Source organism: Aptenodytes patagonicus, chromosome 1 (assembly GCF_965638725.1).
Source record: "Aptenodytes patagonicus chromosome 1, bAptPat1.pri.cur, whole genome shotgun sequence".
NCBI lineage: Eukaryota > Metazoa > Chordata > Aves > Sphenisciformes > Spheniscidae > Aptenodytes > Aptenodytes patagonicus.
In genome coordinates, this window is record NC_134949.1 from 140432210 (window position 1) to 140450875 (window position 18666).

The 18666-nt window shown below is 43.1% G+C and overlaps 1 protein-coding gene across 3 annotated transcripts in view; it reads right to left on the reverse strand.

Annotated features, from left to right (window-relative positions):
• Positions 1-541: 541 nt before the first annotated feature.
• The window catches only part of REPS2 (RALBP1 associated Eps domain containing 2), a 104015-nt gene continuing 85890 nt past the window's right edge, over positions 542-18666 (reverse strand). For all 3 annotated transcript variants that reach the window (XM_076356950.1, XM_076356942.1, XM_076356933.1), the window contains exons 15-18: positions 11036-11119; positions 8267-8412; positions 6063-6168; positions 542-4264 (exon numbers count right to left, since the gene is read on the reverse strand). In XM_076356950.1, coding sequence (XP_076213065.1) covers positions 4196-4264; positions 6063-6168; positions 8267-8412; positions 11036-11119 — 405 coding nt within the window. In that variant the 3' untranslated portion in view covers positions 542-4195. The remainder of the gene's footprint in view (positions 4265-6062; positions 6169-8266; positions 8413-11035; positions 11120-18666) is intronic.

Here is an 18666-nt window from a genome sequence, read left to right on the forward strand (position 1 = left end):
ATTGGAACAGGCTGCCCAGGGAAGTGGTTGAGTCCCCATCCCTGGAGGTATTTAAAAGACGTGTAGATGTGGTGCTTAGGGACATGGTTTAGTGCTGGACTTGGCAGTACTAGGTTAACAGTTGCACTTGATCATCCTGAAGGTCCTTTCCAACCTAAACGATTCTATGATTCTAAGCTGGGACTGTCTGGATGATAGCCGAACAAGTTCCTCTCCCCAGTGTGGATACAGAATTCCCACCAGCAAAACTACTGCCACAGACGTAAAAACAGTTTGGAGATAATCTTTTGCGTTAAAAAGGATATTCACCAAATTACCAATAAAAGGGCTGAATCCACTAATCACTGACATTTTTGCTATGTCAGCAAAACTCTCTGGAAGAAAGAACTGAGAACTGTCTGGAAAGAGGTAGTAATGTTTCCACTGCATCTTAGTATAAATTTAATAACTAGGAGAAGGACATTGATCATGAAGGATTAATGTTTGTTCACAAGCAGTTTGTTTAAAGGAATGCCTCTCAAATGGAAACAGTACACCTTGCTTAATTACCAGTTCATTATTTATATTTAAAGGCTCAAATAAAAATGGCTTGATCTACAAAGGCAATCAGTCACTACACTTAGCTGGGCATTTTTCTTTTTTCACCACTAAATTACCATGTATTGAAACAAATATTTCATAGAAAGGTATCAGGTTATAGGAACATTAACAGACCCATAAAGAAATGCATGATCAAAAGGAAGACACGTGAGTGCACACTTACACACACACTGAGGAAGATCCTCATCTGCCTAGTCTTGTCCAGCAGACAAAAATATTACATTGTCCAAACCAGAATAGCTGCATGAAATTGAAGACTTAGAAAGGGGCGCCAGGTTCATGGTCTGCGCATCTTCTCAGATGCTAGGAAGCCGTGCTCCAGCTCCTGTTCCTAGTTATCCTCTCTTGCTGGGCATGTTCTGCTCTGCATAAATACCTACAGAAACGGCAAACTGAGGAGAGTGAGACCTCATGTGTGGGAAGCTGCTCTTGTTCCTTGATCGGGCCGCAAGCTGGGACAGGCAGGTCCTAGTTGCTGTCCTGGGTCAGGCACATCAGGGGCTTAAAGTTGATCGCTCTCCTGTAGCTCAAGAAAGTGCCCTGAACATTGAGCAAACTGCTTGTGAGGTCTCCCTTTCTGACCAGATGGTCTGTCTGGGGTCTAGGAGCATCTTCCACCCAAAGTTTCAGAAATTAAAGGTTTCTGCAAGAAATGATGATTTCGCTATACCCACATTTTTCCAAAGGAAAAATAGTTTTTGAGAAAATCTGTGGTACTGGATTTAGATGTGAATTTTGACCAGCCAAGGTCTGTTAATAGTAGCTATGAGCGTGGCTGCATGGAGCAACTGCCAGAAGCACTGCCTATAGCTTCATGAGGCCTTCTCCTCTCCCTCTCAAAATGCTAACAGCCCCCCAAAACCAGAGACACTTTTTCATTTTCATGGGCTATCACGAATGCTTAAGTACTGAGACATACAGAAGAATAACTTCCTGCACCGTATGTATAACACACCGACATTTCTCCTTGAATACGTCACTTTACTCTCTCCATGAAGTAATGTATCATCATCATAGCCAACATTTCACCAAACAGAATACAAATCAATTCACACTCTAGGTCTTGAAGCTGAGTGGGGTATTTGATTGCATCCCTAAAAATGCAGGGATGGTTAGATTTTAAATTTATTAAGTCCTGTGGCAGAGTAACAACTGAGTAAGTATCTCGTTGTTGGCTAAGTATCCTAATTTCCAGTTAATGAAAAAAAACCCTGTATGTTAAAGAGAGACATTTGAAAAAGACATATAAAGCAGACTTTTCACTCTTCCTCTGAACAGCATCTATTCCATTAATAACCCAAGTGAAATAAATGGGGGATTATTCTAGAGGAAGCTCCTATCAAACATGAAAAAGTCCTCCACTGCCTTAAAAATGCAGTGTGCACACTTCTTTGTAATCATTGAAAAGCTTTCCTTAAAAAAATCACCCATAAAATAAAAAACAAGCGTGCCATATGATTATTTCCTATCGAAAAGTAGGGGCTTATTAACCAAATGACAATGTAAGAACTAAAAAGGAAACGAAGAATGAGCGCTTAACCTCATTAAAATCTCAGGAATGACTCAGTGTTACGAACATACGAAATAAGCGATGACAACTTCTGAAGAATACCACTACTAGCAAGAGGGCAGCAGCTGTTTTGCAGCTTCCCGGAACAGTCTGCAGTTCTCGCATTTTGTCACTGACCGGGAACGGCCGTCTGACCCCAGCTATGCAACAGCCGCACAAAAGTACCACCAAATCCAGAGAAACGGTTGTTGATTGTTGACATTGTGATGTTTAGTTGAATCGAAACCAACGGGTTACAAAAACAGATTTTCAGTAACAATTCTGCAATGGCTTATTTTCACCTCCAGGCTTCTGGATCCATGTCCCACATCCATATCCCTTTCAGCAAAAGTAACTGTTTCCTCATCACTTCAAACATTCCCATTGATGTCTGTCTTCTCTCTCAACAAAACGTCTGGCTGCTCTGGTGTCCTCTGATACCCCACCGCAGCCACTGCGTGATACACCCTGAAGGGAGGCTACCCCAGCTGCTTCAGACCTGCTGCTTCCTCCTCTCAGCCCTAGGGCCATCCTATAGCTACAGGGAGAAAGCATCACACCAACAACGGTAAAACACTGCTGCACCTTTTCTGCAAGGCGAACGCGTACACTTAAATTAGGTCAGTGAACAACAGGATATGAAACACGTGCAGCGTCATGTTTAAGATGGGTAACAGGTAGGTGACATTCCCTTGCAGTGAAGCACACGTCACATCCATGGAAGGAGCAGGGCTGACATTGTTAGGGCTGAAGTCGCCCAATACAAGAGTACTGGCCCAAGAAATAAAGCAACATGAGTTAGCCAGCTTCCTTTGCGAGAACTGAGACCGAAGCCACTCACCACTGCATCCATGGGAAAAATTCTAGCGGAATTCAGTTGGCCCTGGATCACACCCAGGTAAAAAATTAATCTTTGCTTCTTCATTTAGAAAATAGATGAGCATTAGCAGCTTCATCCTATCAGTAGCATCTCCAGTGAGGTGCAAAGGAACCTTAACGAAAGGCTGTTGTAGAGGGCAATTATTTCCATCACACGTTTTATAACCTCATATATAGCACTTTTGCTATCTTTCTTCTTTTGGAAATACAGTTCTTGTACACATCCTTAAAACAAATCAGCAGCTATTAAGACAACAAAGCAGACTAATACAAGTGTACGTAGAACAGCTTTTATAAAAATGCCCAGAATGCATTTTCAATCTCGTTAGAAACACACTGTTGGTCAAAAAGAAAGAAAGAAAAAAAAAAAAGCTATAAACCAGTGATCTCAAACATGCTAAAAGGATGCAGAGACACTGGCAGTTGCAAGCAAGTGATCAAACACTGGTGATAGGAAACAGTTATAGCTCAAAAAACAGGGTTGGGTTTTTTTGTAATTTCCAAAATAATTACATTTTACTTTTTTTTACTGTTCTCTCATATGATTTGAACTTATAAAATACAAGTTCTCTAACATTAAAATACATCCGTGATTGCATAATAAACAGTGCTAAGAAAATAATTATCTGACATGTGATTGCGGATAAAGACTCTGTACGTCTAGTGAGTTTTATTCCTGTAGCACATTAAACCCACAGGTACTCCACCATGATACAATCCTACCGGAATCAGTAACATCCAGAAGCCCATCTCAGAGGACGAGTTTTAAATTTAAGCAAGAATTCAGGAATGCTGTACCTCTTAATGATTGGGGCAGGAGGTGCTGCCAGAACGCGTATAAATCAGGAATTCTTTACATAAATAAAATACTCTCAGGTTATTCATTTCAGTGATAAACTGCATTTACACATTAGGCTGGGAAAAGGGAGGAAAGAAGGCGAAGCAATCCCCCGCTCAGAAATAACCGGCAGTCAGATATTTGTTTTCTGTACCTTCTTCACCTGCAAAGGCAAACGTGCGCAGCGGGGTGAAAGGAGACCTGACAAGCTGGTCCTCCCCACCGCCACCGCCTCGGTGGAAGCTCTGCCCAGCCACGCCACGCTCCTCTCCTTGCAAGGCTGTCGGGACGCGTGCTCTGCTCTTGCCACTGCACGGTGGTGCGGGAGGTCACAAGACGGTGACGGGACGTAGCTGCTCCAGCTGTGTTTCCAAGGCAATTCGTTCCTTGTGAACCTCCTGCAGGAGGGAGAGAGACACGCTGTGACTTTTGGGATGCTTGCTTGCACCACCCCGCTCTGGTGAAGAGCAGCCAGGCAAACCGCTGGCATTGACTGGAGGCTAGGGGCTCTGCTGTTTAAGTAGCTCTCCTTGCGGTCTCAAAACACTGTACCAATGCAACACAACCACCTCGCACAGCCGTCTACTGCCTCCTCCTTACAGCAGGGCAATGCGGAGGCTCAATCACTTGCTCGGGTGACCATGGAGAGGAGCAGTCATCCACTGGCCAGTGGAATAGCTTGGGATGCAGCAACGCTGGCCACAGGTTGGCAATTTTACCAAAGAAAATGAGGTTATTTTGAAATCACATTTCCCTCAGAACTGCTTTTTGAGAATTTTTGGTTCACACAGCCAACCTCTTTCCTTTTGGAAACAAATGAGGCTTAGCCTTTCTAAGACAACAAAGGCTTTGCAATCTACCTCTTTGGCAGATGCGTCAGGAAGATCATCAGTCTCAGTCAGAAACTAACTGTGACGGCTTTGGGGATCAGCGATTTTGGGAAAGCCTCTCCTGGTCTCGAGGCTGCCCCTGCGCTGAGGGGCACCTGGCTCTCGCTGACCTCCCGTCAAAGGGCTCCCCGGCCTGTGTGGGAGCCAGACTGACTTGTGACTCCTCCGGGTTTCGGTACCCCATTTGGGCACGCTCACAGCCCCAGCCTGGGAGTGCACGTGAACGCTCCCCGTGTCTCAGTGCAAGCTGTGCCTGAGGGGCACCCGTCAAGTCTTTTGGTCCTCATAAAAACATAAAAGGCCCTGCTCCATCAGAAAGCTTCCAGGCAGCAATACGACTTAAAGGACAAGCTCAGTTTTCTGCTCCTGTGTGAACTCAGGCAAATCTGTCCATCTTTACATGCTTCCTTCACCCTACCATAAGATACAGGTAACAGCACTGGCCTGTTTCATGAAGGTTGGGGAGTTTAAGCGTGCTGAAGATAGTGCATGGAAGCAGATAAGACCTGAGCCAAGGAATGACGGCAATGTGCTGTCATTAAAAGCTTTCATCTCCGTGCTTATTTCAATCGCCGTCCTATATTTTGCTATGATTTCAGTACAGAGCATCCACCCTGCATCAGCCTGGGGAGATCCTTGAAAGCCAGTTAAGAAATTACATTAAAACCAAGCTGAACACGGAATCAAACTTACACTTTTTCTTCAGTCAAGGTGAAACTGGGGGTTCACCTGCCTTTCCATGCAAGTGTGTTCATAATATGCAAGGAAGAAAAAGGTGTAGCAGATGAAAAACTGAAGTCTGTACTACCTTTGAACTGAGAAAACAGAACCACCACAACTGGTATTTATAAGAAAACAGCCCCTTGAGAACATGTTAAAAGACAAGTCAGCAGACGTTAAAAATCAGTTGTTAGACGTTCCTGTAAAGCATTGTTTAGCCAGTCCATGTATACCAAATGCCTGACTCCAGGAGACAGTTATGTAGCACAACTGATCAGAGGACAAGAAAGCTACGCTTGAGTTGCTCTTCTGCACTAGTTGACGCCATCACATTATCAAACTGTTCAGAAAGACGAAGTTCACCCTTTAGACTTACTCTAACTGCCAGTGGAGCTGTAGGCCCATAGGTTAGAACTTTTCCCAGAAAGCCTCATCCTATCCACACATACAGTATAGTTATTCCCTCCCAGAAAGCAGGAAATAACGCAGTAGGTTTCATCTGAGAGGACGAACAAGATTCTCTGCTGGAGGTGACACGTAACTGATTGCAGGGAGCTTTGTCACCGATTTTCAATGCATTCCTTACCTTCAGCTGCTGCTGGAGCTCACTGTTCAACCTGGCGAGCACAGCATTGGCTTCTTTGTTTTTTCGTATAGCGGTCTGAATAGCCCTTTTCTGCTTGGAAGACTGTCTGCCAGACAGATAAATACAAAACATTTCAATTAAGAGCCTCAGCAGTGGCTGATGCCAGAAGACCAGCCATCCATTTTGCGCGTCTGTACTCCATATACAATGGACTACACTTCAAAGACAAGGTATGAACTACACATTTAAGAGAAGAAAAATGTAACACTGAAATGAGATGGCTGAATCAGGTAGACTATTTGAAAGTAAAACGGTCACACTTGTTAATCTGAATGACAGGAACACTTTAGGCTGTCTCAATTATTTCAAAATCACTGCGTTCTGATTCCACTTAAGAATAATCCCTGCATAGCTGTACTTATTGCAGCATCTTTGCTTTTGCTGTTTTCAGAGACTTGCAGAGTTTGAAGATTCAGGAGTCGTTAACAGAAAATACAAAAATCATTCTACGCGGAAAGAAAGGACATCTGCATGAAAATACGGTCTCAGATTTTTTGGGACACTGCTGATTCTGATGTTTCTTTACTTCAAAAATTAATCTTTCTTTCATTCAAAGCAGTCATTTCCATCAAAACCGTCCGATGTCACAAAAAGGAACAGGTAGATGGTTTATGGACTTTCCTCATCTCTTTTGCTGCTTAAAGAAAAGATTTCTCTCCTATTATTATTATTACTCTATAGCCCAGGGTAACTGATTTGGAGGAAATTACAGTTAGGCAGACAGGTACAAAAAGAGACAGCTCTGTACATAAGGACCAACCTATTCCAAGAAACACAAGTAACAACAGGAAAAAGAAAAGAAAATACAGAAAATACTGGCTGAATATCCAAGCCATTTTTCAAATAGATTATTTGAAAGTTTTACATGAGGCATCAAGAGCTCTTTAATGACAAATTTGATCTAAAACAGATGCCCTATTTAAATAAGGTCCATAGTGGTACACAGTCCCCATCAGCTCTTTTCTCTTAACGGAGCTGATGGCACTGATCTTTGCAACAGGATCTCTTTCGCAGCACAGGCAGGTCTTTATGCCGCTATCTTCCAGTGAACTGTCAGTTTTCTGCTTCACGATTTTGCTTCAAACTGTTCTCCACAGGCTATAAAGTAATAATGGTAGGAAAAAATAAAAAACAGGGAGATATACCTCTGTGGTCATTTAAACATTTTAGGAAAGATATAGACAAGACAGGATTAAGGCAAGACGCTAACAAATGCTGTTATCTTCCTTTGAACCACTGTGGAATATGCACCCCCAAAGCACAAAATAGCACTTTAAGGGCATCCTAGGAGTCTTATTACTTATTCTAATCTCCAATTATGCAGCACAGATTCAGTTTACTGATAAACAGTTTGCCAAGAACCGCTCAACTGATTTGGGCAGCTCAAGTTTTGTTTCAGACCAAACCAGATGTCTTTGTAAGGCTTCGGGTAAAGGTGGGCTATAACGTTTGCACACTGTTTCAGCTGATGGAGATGTATAGACCCTATAAGGCTTCAAGTGCCTTCGCTTACCATTTGTACAGCTCTTTCTCCACTGCTATTAAATAAATATATGGTGAAAACCCTACAAGTCTTTGTTGCTGACAGTTTCAACAGCTATATTTATGAGACCAAACAACACATGCTGGGTTTGGCAATTATGGGATTATCACAAGTGGTCTATGGCTCAGCTCATACCAGTGGCGAGTTCATTTCCAACCTGCCTTGCGATGAAGAAATATCACGAGGATATGACCAACATCAAGCATTTCATGATTCAATTTCCTGGGCATTTATCTGGTCGTATCTGTCCACACAAATGAGCAAAATTCCAGAAGATATACGCAAGGCAAAACCACACACCCACAGAGCTAAAAGGAGTTGTGTTAGAGATGCTGGTTGAAGAGCTAGGCTTGCTCTTCAGACATGTCTACCAGATACAGAGGTAGAACACCTTTGAAGAGGCTATCATTCAAATATTACCAACTTATACAGTCACTAGAGACTTAGTCTGCATTTGAGAAGACAGATGTAGATTTCAGAGACTTGTATCTTGTGAAGCATTCTCAAAACCAGAACGATTAAGCACAAAATTATGCAAAGAGCAAACCCTGCCACATCAGATCTCATGGTGCAGTTTGGCATGCTTGGTACAGGTTTTTACTTTTGGACTGGGAGGTGAGGCTTGACAGCCGGCAGGGAAGAAGTCACATTTATAGTGGGAGAAAGCTCGGGGGTCTCCAGCCCCTGCGCCTCCGTCCGGAGTTTCCTGCGGGCGGGTTTGGAGGGCGGCTGAGCGAGAACAACCTCCTGCAAGGGAGAAGCACAGCAACGTTAAGTCAGGCCATATGCGTCCTGTCATTAGGCTGGGGAATACTTGTGACACAGAAATTGCTGACAGCTGGCCTAAGATTTCATAATTTAAAGAGGTACAGAGCTTAATTCAAATTTGGTAATAGCCTCTCAGGTTTCTGCCTTTGAAAAAAGGAACAACAACTCCTGCAACCCCTTAATGAATGAAATGATTATACTGGTGTTTTGTCTTCATCTGGATGACAGGCTCTTCAGAACTGGATTGTATAGCTCTGTGTGCATTTGGGCGGGGGGCGGAGGGAGGGGTATAAATACATATACTAGCCCCCAGTTGACCCTAAAGCATTAAAACCAAACCAAGATTTATTTTTAATTATGCTCAGTTGGTAAGAATCAATAATCAATCACTTGCATCCCAACTTACTACCTCACCCATCTGGCATGGAGCCTCTCCCTTCTCCCCTCCTCTCTTACATGAAGCAACACTGAAAATAGCTTAGAAAGACAAATGTATAAAAACATCCATGCAAAATTAACATGTTGGAAGTGTAGAAGGCCAGTTATTTCTCTTGATGAGCTACATCAAAGAAACAGTCTGGTTAAAACAGAGTCTTGGATTTTTATGACTTCAGTGGTAAGAAGTGTTTTCATTAATTTAAATTAAGACATCCTTTCTTTTGCAATGAGAAGTAGTTTTAATGCCTTATAGCCATTTTAAATCTGAAATATAAATATATCCTTTTCAGTGTATTTTATTATTAGATCTCTTTTACAAGGGATATAACTATTACTGCCCCATTTCATGAGTGAGAAAGCTAAGACTCAAAAAGATGAAGTGACTTGACAAAGGTTATACATTTAGTGTCACAGTCAAGACCAAAGACCAAATTTTATTATCACTTGCACAGTGCACATTTTACTGGGCCAGACTATCTTCCTTACTACATTTTGGTCAAATGTTAATAAAATAAGAAAAAAATTAAATGGAGGAAGCATTTAATGACCTAGCAATCATAAGAAAAAACCCAAGACTCTAGCAAGCAGCCTGACTCAGCAGAAGAGTCTACTATGAGTGATACAGAATGAAACCAACATAAGACCATCAATAATTAATCTTAGGGGATTACAATTATTAGAGGAATTAGAATTATAAGGAAACAAGGGGTTTCAACATTAAAAAAGTGGCCATGACTGAAAAAAAAAAAATCTAAAAATATTATGAGATCTTTTGATCAGGACGTCAGCACATCAGCACTGCACAGATCTCAGATAATACTGTGCTCTGAAATCCTATGCCTATGCGCAGCTCCCTGCAAACACACGCCGTACAGCAAGTGAGGAACTTGCGTGTGTCTTCTACAACTATAAAACTAGTGGGATGCCAAATGCACAATCCCAGTCTACCTTGAACTGCGAAAAACCTACCAAATCCATAAGATAAATCCCTCTTCCATTTCAAACGCAATACTGGAAGAAATGATCCAATACCTTAAAGCAGAGCCCTCTGCAGGGGCTTTTTGGCTGGCTGCTGTTGCACCAGGCAAGCACCCACCAGGAAGGTGGGTCAGCGCCGCACCAACAACCTGCTTCCCACACCCCACAGCCTGGGCTTCTCTCTATTTTAGGGAGCCAGGTGGGACGAGGGCGAGCATGAAGTAGGTGGACCACAAGGATTTCATTTCCCTAGGAGGGCTGCAAAGCAGAGCAAGGAAGAAGCAGGGCTAGGCTAGTAGCAGCATGCGGTGAGCACAAGTGGAGCGAGGACGCTGCCCCGAAAGCCTTACTGCATATAGGAAATGACACCGGACATTTGTCTGTGCCCCCATTAAGGTAAGAAGTGTGGTGATGCTCCCTGGGCAAGGTACGCACTAGGTACAGCACCTGCCAGCAGTTCTCGGTTGGGCTGAGCAAAGGTCTTGTAGGTGCTCCCTGGCTGCAGGAGGGGCCGGAGCAGGAAGGATCTGCATTTGCCCCCTATCAAAAACCTCTTCTGGCTGGGGCTGGTGGAAGGAGGCAGTGGGAGCGTGACCAGGAGTGGAGAAAGGCTCACAGCCATTGCTAAGGCCACTCCATCCCTAAGCAAGGCCCTGTGAGGACTGCCATTGCAATTTCGGTGCTTACTTTATACAAATGATATGTTCATACAAAAACACATTAGAAACTGGATATCTTGAGCAAATCTCTCCCAGTCTATGTACATTTAGTAGCAGATTCTGACCTCTAGCAAACAGGTGTGGTTACATCAAAACCGAATCCTCAATAACTGGAAGCAAGAAGTGCATCACAATTTGGAAGAATTATAGAGAGACACGGGTCAAGTACAATCAAACTCTTTTTCGTCTTCCCTAAGGCTCCACAAGCCCCTACTGATTTGAAACAAATGGCAAGCTGCCTCTCTTAAAGCACGTGCATCGTTGTGTATGTACTAAGAGCTTTTTTAATGATTTATCTGAGCTGATGTCACACGTGATCCCGGTTCTCTCTAGCGTCTTGACCTGCAGAGAAGGTAAACATGTAAAAACATAATCCTAACCCTCCATTTAATTGCTTTAAAACTTAAACCAACATTTGTTGATGAAGGCAAATCACTCCACAATGGTACAACAAGTGCAGGTCTCACCTTTTTTGCTGAACTGTTTTCTTCTGCCTGCGATGGGGGTCTATTCATCTGAGGATGTAATTCAAACTCAGATACTTGCTCTGTCTGCAACAACAAATCAGTCATTGCTATACCCAGAAAACGACTAGCAGTCACATACAATAAAGTCAATGAAAGGAAATGTTATACAGAAAAGAAAAGTTACTTTAACAATTCAACAGTAGGGGAAAAAGAGATCCAGGGTGACAGCTGAATGGATGACACATGTCTTTTGCAGATTCTTAATGAAACCGTTTTCTTGCATTTTATTGTGCTAGGAAAACAAGAGAAAAGTTTTTCTGTGAAGCGTTAGGAACCATGTCTCTGAATGTAAATGACCTAGTACCCACACTTTCTTCTAGAGTTTCCCTTACGGCCTAAATACTCAGAGCAAGACTAAGGGGGGTGGATAAAAGCTAGAAAGATCTTGGTTGCGCCCTGTCACCTTATCATCTCCTGACGCTGACGAAAATTCATTGGAGTAAGCCTCTGTCTTTGAAGTTTGCAAGGCTGGAGCGAGAAAGTCTGAATTATACCAAAAATTCCAGTAAAGTTACTGAAAACGCAAACCATAAAAGAAGCCAAATAAATCTTCTTCCCTCCTCCCTTCTCACGTTTCCAACAGAAACTGAGCTGAACACTCATCACACAGGTCTACACTTCGGCAAAACAACACACCCTCCCCCCAGCATATCTGACCGAGCAGCAAGTTAAAACAGAGGGTTAATCCCTTGCTTCGCCTCTCCTGAAATCTTCCAGCATCTTTCCATTCACCAGGACAGGGCACAGCACATCAGCGAAGGGAGGGCGGCAGGATTTGAAGCTGCCTGTCCCTGTGCACGCTGCAGCAAACATGGTATAAACACGGTGCGGCTGTTTTCTGTCCAGAAGGTATGGGCTGTCTCTCCAAGACGGGGAAGGCAGGCAGGAGCGGGGAGGCTGAGGGCACTTGGCTCTGGCAGCGGCCTCTTCTCTTTCCCAACTTCTGCCAAGTCAGAGCCAGGCTGACAACGGCCCCTAGGCAGGAGAGGCAACCCGCCATCCGGCTCCGTCCTCAAAAAAGGCTTGTTTCTACACAGGTGAAAGCTTGCATTTAAAACCAAGTTCAAGGCAAACCTCAAACTTTAAAGGGGCCAGGATTTTAGCCATAAAAATTAATAGTAATAACCTGTCACAGACTGAAGAACCTAATTCGCTGCTGCCAAGAGGTTTCTGCACAGGCCCATCAAGATCTGTAGCAGTCACAAGTTTCCCAGTGCTTAACTGTAAGTTAAATAAAAATGTCAGAAAGCACAGAATTTGGTATATTTAAAAAGGAGGGACTTTTTCGTACCACTTCCATTTCTTTCATAATAAGAGCTGTACAGAAAGCTGTAGGGCAAATGCGCTTCTGTCAGGTTACTGCTGTTCTCCAACCGTACGGTGTCGAACATGTGCACAGCGGAGGGAGATTTATCATCTTTTTTTAAAATGCATGTGAAATTCCTCTGGAGAGGAGGAAAAGGTGTCTTGGCTGACAAGATTTCTCTCCCTGCTTCTTCTAAGTGTGCTACACCTGTAGTGTTATCTGATGGTTAAAAAACAAAACCAAAACAAACCCACCCTGTAGTTTTCCAGTATTATCTGAATATTAATATCTTAAATATTTGGATTTTAATAACTATCTAATACTAGCATTTCAATTCTGGAAAGCTTTTCATGGACTGAAGAGCTGCTTCTATAAGAGATTTCTGGTACAAATAGGGAGCGAAATGGAAAAAGCAATCTTCTTTTCTGTCTGCAAAAATCGAAGACCTTTAAAAGTGCATTTAATGCAACAGAGCATTCTTTATCAGCAAGCTGAATAGCCCCTAACCTCCCTGATTTCTACAACCACTTTTTATGTATTTGAAAGAAATGAAGGCTCTAAGCACTCGTAACAGTACCCTGGCAAAGTCCATGAGGCCTTCATGAATGATTTGGGGACAGCGAAGTTCAAATACCCAGCAGAGCCACACGATAAATTTGGGACTGAATCACATCGCTTTGACAAATCATTCATTCAGGGACAGCAAGAGTAAACACAGTCTTTCAGAGAGCCACGTAATACGTATACTATAAACTATAGCTTTGCTGCACAACACCGAGCAATGACAGAGGTAGACGAGAGCCAGCTCTTAATGGCCTTTCCTGGACAGGGAGCACTAGATACCCCCCTAACCAGGCCAGGCAGGCAGTTTCTGGTGCTCACATTTTTGTGGGAGTCTACGTTAAACCTTGTATCAAAAGCAAGAATACAGTAACTTATTCCACAGAATGAAAAAGAACGGAGACCAACCCCATGTTATTTATGTGTAGATGAAACGCAGCTTTTCAAGAACCAATGTGTTCAAACAGTGTAGAAGTAACTAAATAGACTGGTACTATACAATGTCAATTGCAAAGAAGCAGGAAAATTGAAAACACGGTAAGATAAAGGACCTGGAGGGAGGGCGGGAAGTAAAAAAAAAAAAAAGGGGAGGGGGGTGTTCTTTTTTTTAATGGTCTCACTGCAGGAGAATACTATTTTAAACCGAAGGGAACTGAAAAGGCAGAAAAGGGTAAACTTTGTGTTCTTGTGGAAGCGAATATAAATTGGAGTGCTGATGCCAGAAAGTGTAAGATTTCAAAATTTCCAACAGTTGGGTATCACAGCTCCTACTGATGCAAGATACATTTTTTACTAGCCGAGTGCTGTGATGTGGCTGTCAGCCTAACAGCTGTGGCAACCGCTGTGCTGCAGGGCTGTGGTACCTACCCGCTGGCTGAGGTTGGGCCACTGGGCTGGCCGCTCCTCCCCACTGCCAGGATGTGAGGACGGCAAAGCTCCGCAGCCAGCAGGGCAAGGACTGGCTGGAGCAGGCAGGTGGTAAAAATAAATAGTTACATTTGGCGAAAGACAGACAGAAAGACAGACAGAAAGAAAACCTAGTTCTGGTGATGCAGCTCATGCATAATGAATAAAACCAAGTGACTGCCATGTCCCTGAAGTGCCACCTAGTGGCATGTGGGACAGGCCATTTCTGAGTTTTGCTTAGAGGAGAGTACCAAAAAAGAGCTGTCTGCATTATTCAGAGCCTGCAGACTGAGCCTGCCCCCCAGGGTGGGCAGAGAGCCGGCGCTGGGCACCGTAAGCCTCGGCTCTTTGGAGCGTCTCCTTTCCCTCTCATGCAGAAGCCAGGTGGACACATTAACGATCTGCCAGCAGAGCTACAAGTTCTCCTCTACGAAAGACCTCCATTCCTCAGAGCGACGTGCCTCTGACACAAGTGCCCAAGTGTGAAAAAATCAGCATGCTGTTGCAGGGGATTTTGTTCAGGGACTGACAGCAGGCAAAAATCTTTTGTTTAACTGCAACGTGCATCGATGCAAAGAACGTTTGCTGATTCAGCTAACCCAACAAAGTCCTCTACGCAAGGCCCGAGAGGCTTTACAAATACGTTTGCAAGCTGATGTCTCCCCACACTGGCCCCACATGGATTTTAAAGGAAAAATAACGCCTGCTTTTTCCTTTCGCAGAGGGATTCTTCACAGATTTCCTTCCCTTCGCTGATTTGGACGTGGGGTAAAAGCTAGCCCCTGTAGCCTGGTCATGGGCAGAGTGAGACTGGCTCCAGGATACTCCAGTACAAGCTCCTATAGTGGAGTGTAAGGAAAAGGTGATCCATCAGGAGCAGCTGAGGCAGGTTCCCTTTAGTTCCTCACTGGTTTTATACCATGCTTAGTATAGTCTTTGAGCAACTCACTTCTCATTCAGAAACACAGCAATAAACTGCCTCCCTCCATCACAGCCATAAATGTCTTAAAGTTTTCCCACATCTCGGAAACTTCTCACCATTATATTAGCGTTTAAAATTCTTCACCACTGGTTTATAAAATTGAGAGATTATACATTATGCAGTACAGTCTTCCAAAGGAAAATTCAGTTACAGTAGCATAGAAGTGCTTAAAAGTGCGCCTCATTCATGTCCACAGAATGGAGCAAGCTACTGACACGGGAAGTGCTGCTGTGCTGCTATGGCTGGGTCCACATCCAGGGTTGTAATAGTTGGGCAAAGAAAATCCTGCTCGTGTGTGCTACCGGCACTGCAAAAGAGAGCTTGCAGACCAGGCCTAAGAGTATCTTGATTTTGGGAAGAAGAGTAAGTGACCACAGAAGAGAGCAAGACGGTGTCCTATTCCAAATCTCCTGAAGAGCTTCTCTTTGCAAAGCCCAAAGTCCAGTTATTAACAGGCTGTCTCTCCTCTTTCCCCAGAGCAGTCTCGTATTTTCTAGGAATAGCCATACCCTCCTCATTCTTCCAGGTAGCAGATAAAACCGGCCAACAAAGTTTCTGTACAACGGCCACGGTCAGAGACCAACCTGTGGCCTACGATCAATATTGAACATTAGGACAGATAATTCCTCATCGTTAAGGAGAGCATTAGGAATTGCAAATGCTCATTATTTCATCGCATGATCCTTGACCAGCCATTCATAATCTCCTCACTGCTCCATGTGATGATCCTTAACAGTACCTTTCTAAGAGAATATGTAACGCTTGCTTAAGCACAAAGTGCTTCGCAAGCCTCAGGTGAAAGATTTTCATAACTATAAGAGAACACATTACCTTAACAACTGGTTCTTCGCTTACATTTCCAGTTCTTTAGCTTTGCAATGCTGGATTATATGTAGATTTCACACCCACTTTTCAAGACAATCCGTAACTGATCTTCCAGAACAGAAGGTCTATGTGGAGCTTTCATACTTCTGTTACCCGAGAGCCTTTTTGCAAGAGGTAATCTTTCCCACAATTCAGTCTCGCCCACACTTAGGCTCCAGGCTAACTTTACACATGGAAATAGTCCCATTGTAGTCAATGGCACTACTCACAGAAATGAAATTATCTCTGTGCATTCATTGGAATAGCCCATAATCATTACCTATACAGTGCCACTGCTTAGCTTTGCAAAAAAGTATTGAGAACAGCTTCTCTGTAAGAAAAAGTAGGATACTGAATATGCTTAATGCTCAGTATGTGTCCATTGCAATCTTCTATCATCTCTACGTAAGTTCATTTAAGAGGTATTTTGCTCCTTTCTAAACATTCATATTTTTGCGCTTAATGCCAATTTCTAAGAAGTCAAGATGTCTCAATTCCAGTTTCTGTGAGTCTTGAGCATCCCACACCGAATCATCAATCCTTTCTATTGCTTGTTACAGAAACTGAAAATGATAAGACAGAAAGAAAACCCATACGGATGCAAAGGCAACAAGCTGCCAGAGTCTTGGTGTGCTGCCTGCTTTCTCAGCGCTGTGCAGCCCTGAAGTTTTGATAAGCTGCTTCTTTCCCTGAGCTATCTGAGGGCTGGTGATAAGGTTGAGGAAAAAGGCAGTAAATACAAACAAATTGCTGCAACGTTCAGCCCATTTGCAAGGAAAGAATAGGACCCAGATGGAAGCATTAACAATCTGTTTTAATACTCCACTTCCACAAAACCAGATTAACGTAAGCTAGAAAGGGGTATGTGCATTCCACTAGAGATATAGGCATTAGATTCTCAGCTTTTTTGTTGTTCTTTTTACGATAAACGTGAAGCCAAATTCAAAAATTATTACAACACATTTTAATTAAGATACTCGCCCTTCTTCCACTCTCCCAGAAACCTCTTTAGAAAGGATTTTATGGCATCCATCAGCTACTCCCCAAATTCAGTTTTAACTGTGCTACTTTCCACCACTTTTTAAGCCGTAATTTGTTTTGTCTGGTCATTTTAAATTTAATATATAATTTTCATGAGAGGAAGATAATCCACTTGTATTATATTAAAGTGACAGATGGCAAAATCACGTTACAGAAGACTTTCAGTTTTATTACAGTTACAGGCTTCTTCAGTACCTATTTGCACTGATTATACAACATATATTATCGTGCAGACAAAACTGTGGAGATGATCAAAAAAACCCACCCTCTTCTTGCACAGTGGTTGTAAATGCAAGTTAAAAAGGTATTCCTTTGGTTTAATATAAAACGGTTGTCTGGGAGAATACCATCATGTATACAAACAGCATGCTGCCAAAAGCAAAATCTTCACTTTTTTTTTTTTTAATTTCTATAACAAAAAAGTTCCTTCCCATAAAGCTCCAGGTGTCCCGCCAGCACTTGAAATTCCTCACATAATTTCACAGAGTTAAGAAGGCGCCTCGGTTGGCTGAACGTTTTCTCCAAACAACTCTGTGACAGAGATCAGCCAACCCTACCTCATCTTCCATGCACCTCGACTTTACCCGAAGACGTTGGCCGTGGGGGGACCCCCGGAGCAGCTCCCAGCACGGAGCCTGCACGTGACCATCCCACTCAGGAGGCCGAGAGGTCTCAGCAGGACAGACGGGAGCCCTTCCCCACCTCTTGGCCTCGGTGCGGCAGATCAGCGTGGGCACGCATAACTGACGGTTACAGACCCAGCCTGAGCGTACTCCATGCTCGTGACTCTCCATGGATTCAGCAGAACATGGAGGCATGCTAGTAGAGACAGCTTCTTGAACTGGGTCCCAGTTTTCACTTGCAATTCTGGATGATGAATGGCCAAAAAGCTTCAAGGAATTATGAAGTATCGAGTAACATTTGGAGAGCGAAACATTTGATATGTTAAAAAGAATAATATCTTCGCTTTCCAACACCACCAGGTGCCTGTGACTGGGTAGGGTGACCCACCTATCATCCCTCCCAGCACTTTGTTTCCATAATTTCACTAAATCAATAACTTCTAATGGTAACAATGGCCACTAAACTGACAGCCTAACTCTGGAGCTCATATAACAGTGAGATTTTAATCTTCAGAGCTGCAATGTACTTGGGATGTTTCAATTTGATAACGTTAACAGCTGCCTACCTACTCCACTTCACTTCACCACTTTGCCTTCGTCCATAATTTCTTCAGCACCTGTCAAAACTGCCAGTGTGGAACCAGTGGGAAAACCAGGTCTCAGGGTCTCCAGAAATAAAGTCCTGCACAAATCAGTGTGAATTTACAAAACCAATAGGCTTAAAATTTAGACTCGGGGAAAAGAGACTAGGAACGTCAGTTTTTTCAGCCAAGATACACAGGGTTTTCTTCCAGTCCCACTGTTTTCGAATCGCCTTATGTAGCACGGGCAGGATTGAAGATAGGCCTTCATTACTGAACAGGAAGGTATTGAAACAGAATCATCTAAATAAAGGAACATTGATATAATTGGGCAATGTTGCAGATGGTGAGCTGATGTTGGATAAAATCCTACAGTTATATTTGCTCTTAAGTGTTCATCTGTTAATTCCTGTTAGCATAAATACGTTACTAAATCTCCCACAGTAAACAGCTGTGGTAAATGACTTCTGTAAGCTTAAAAGCCAATGGTAATAAAGTATTATTTTGTTTTCCATTAAAAAAAATAACAGGAGGCTTATATGAGATGTGCATACACGTTTGGTTCCAGTGGAGTGTTATGCATGAGCACCCAAAGTTATTTCCTATCTGAAATCTGTGTCACTGCAAATTAGCTACATATGCTATTGCCTTCCTATCGCGATTCTTACTGCCTCCAAGTTACACAAGTTTTCTATGTATAGCTCTGG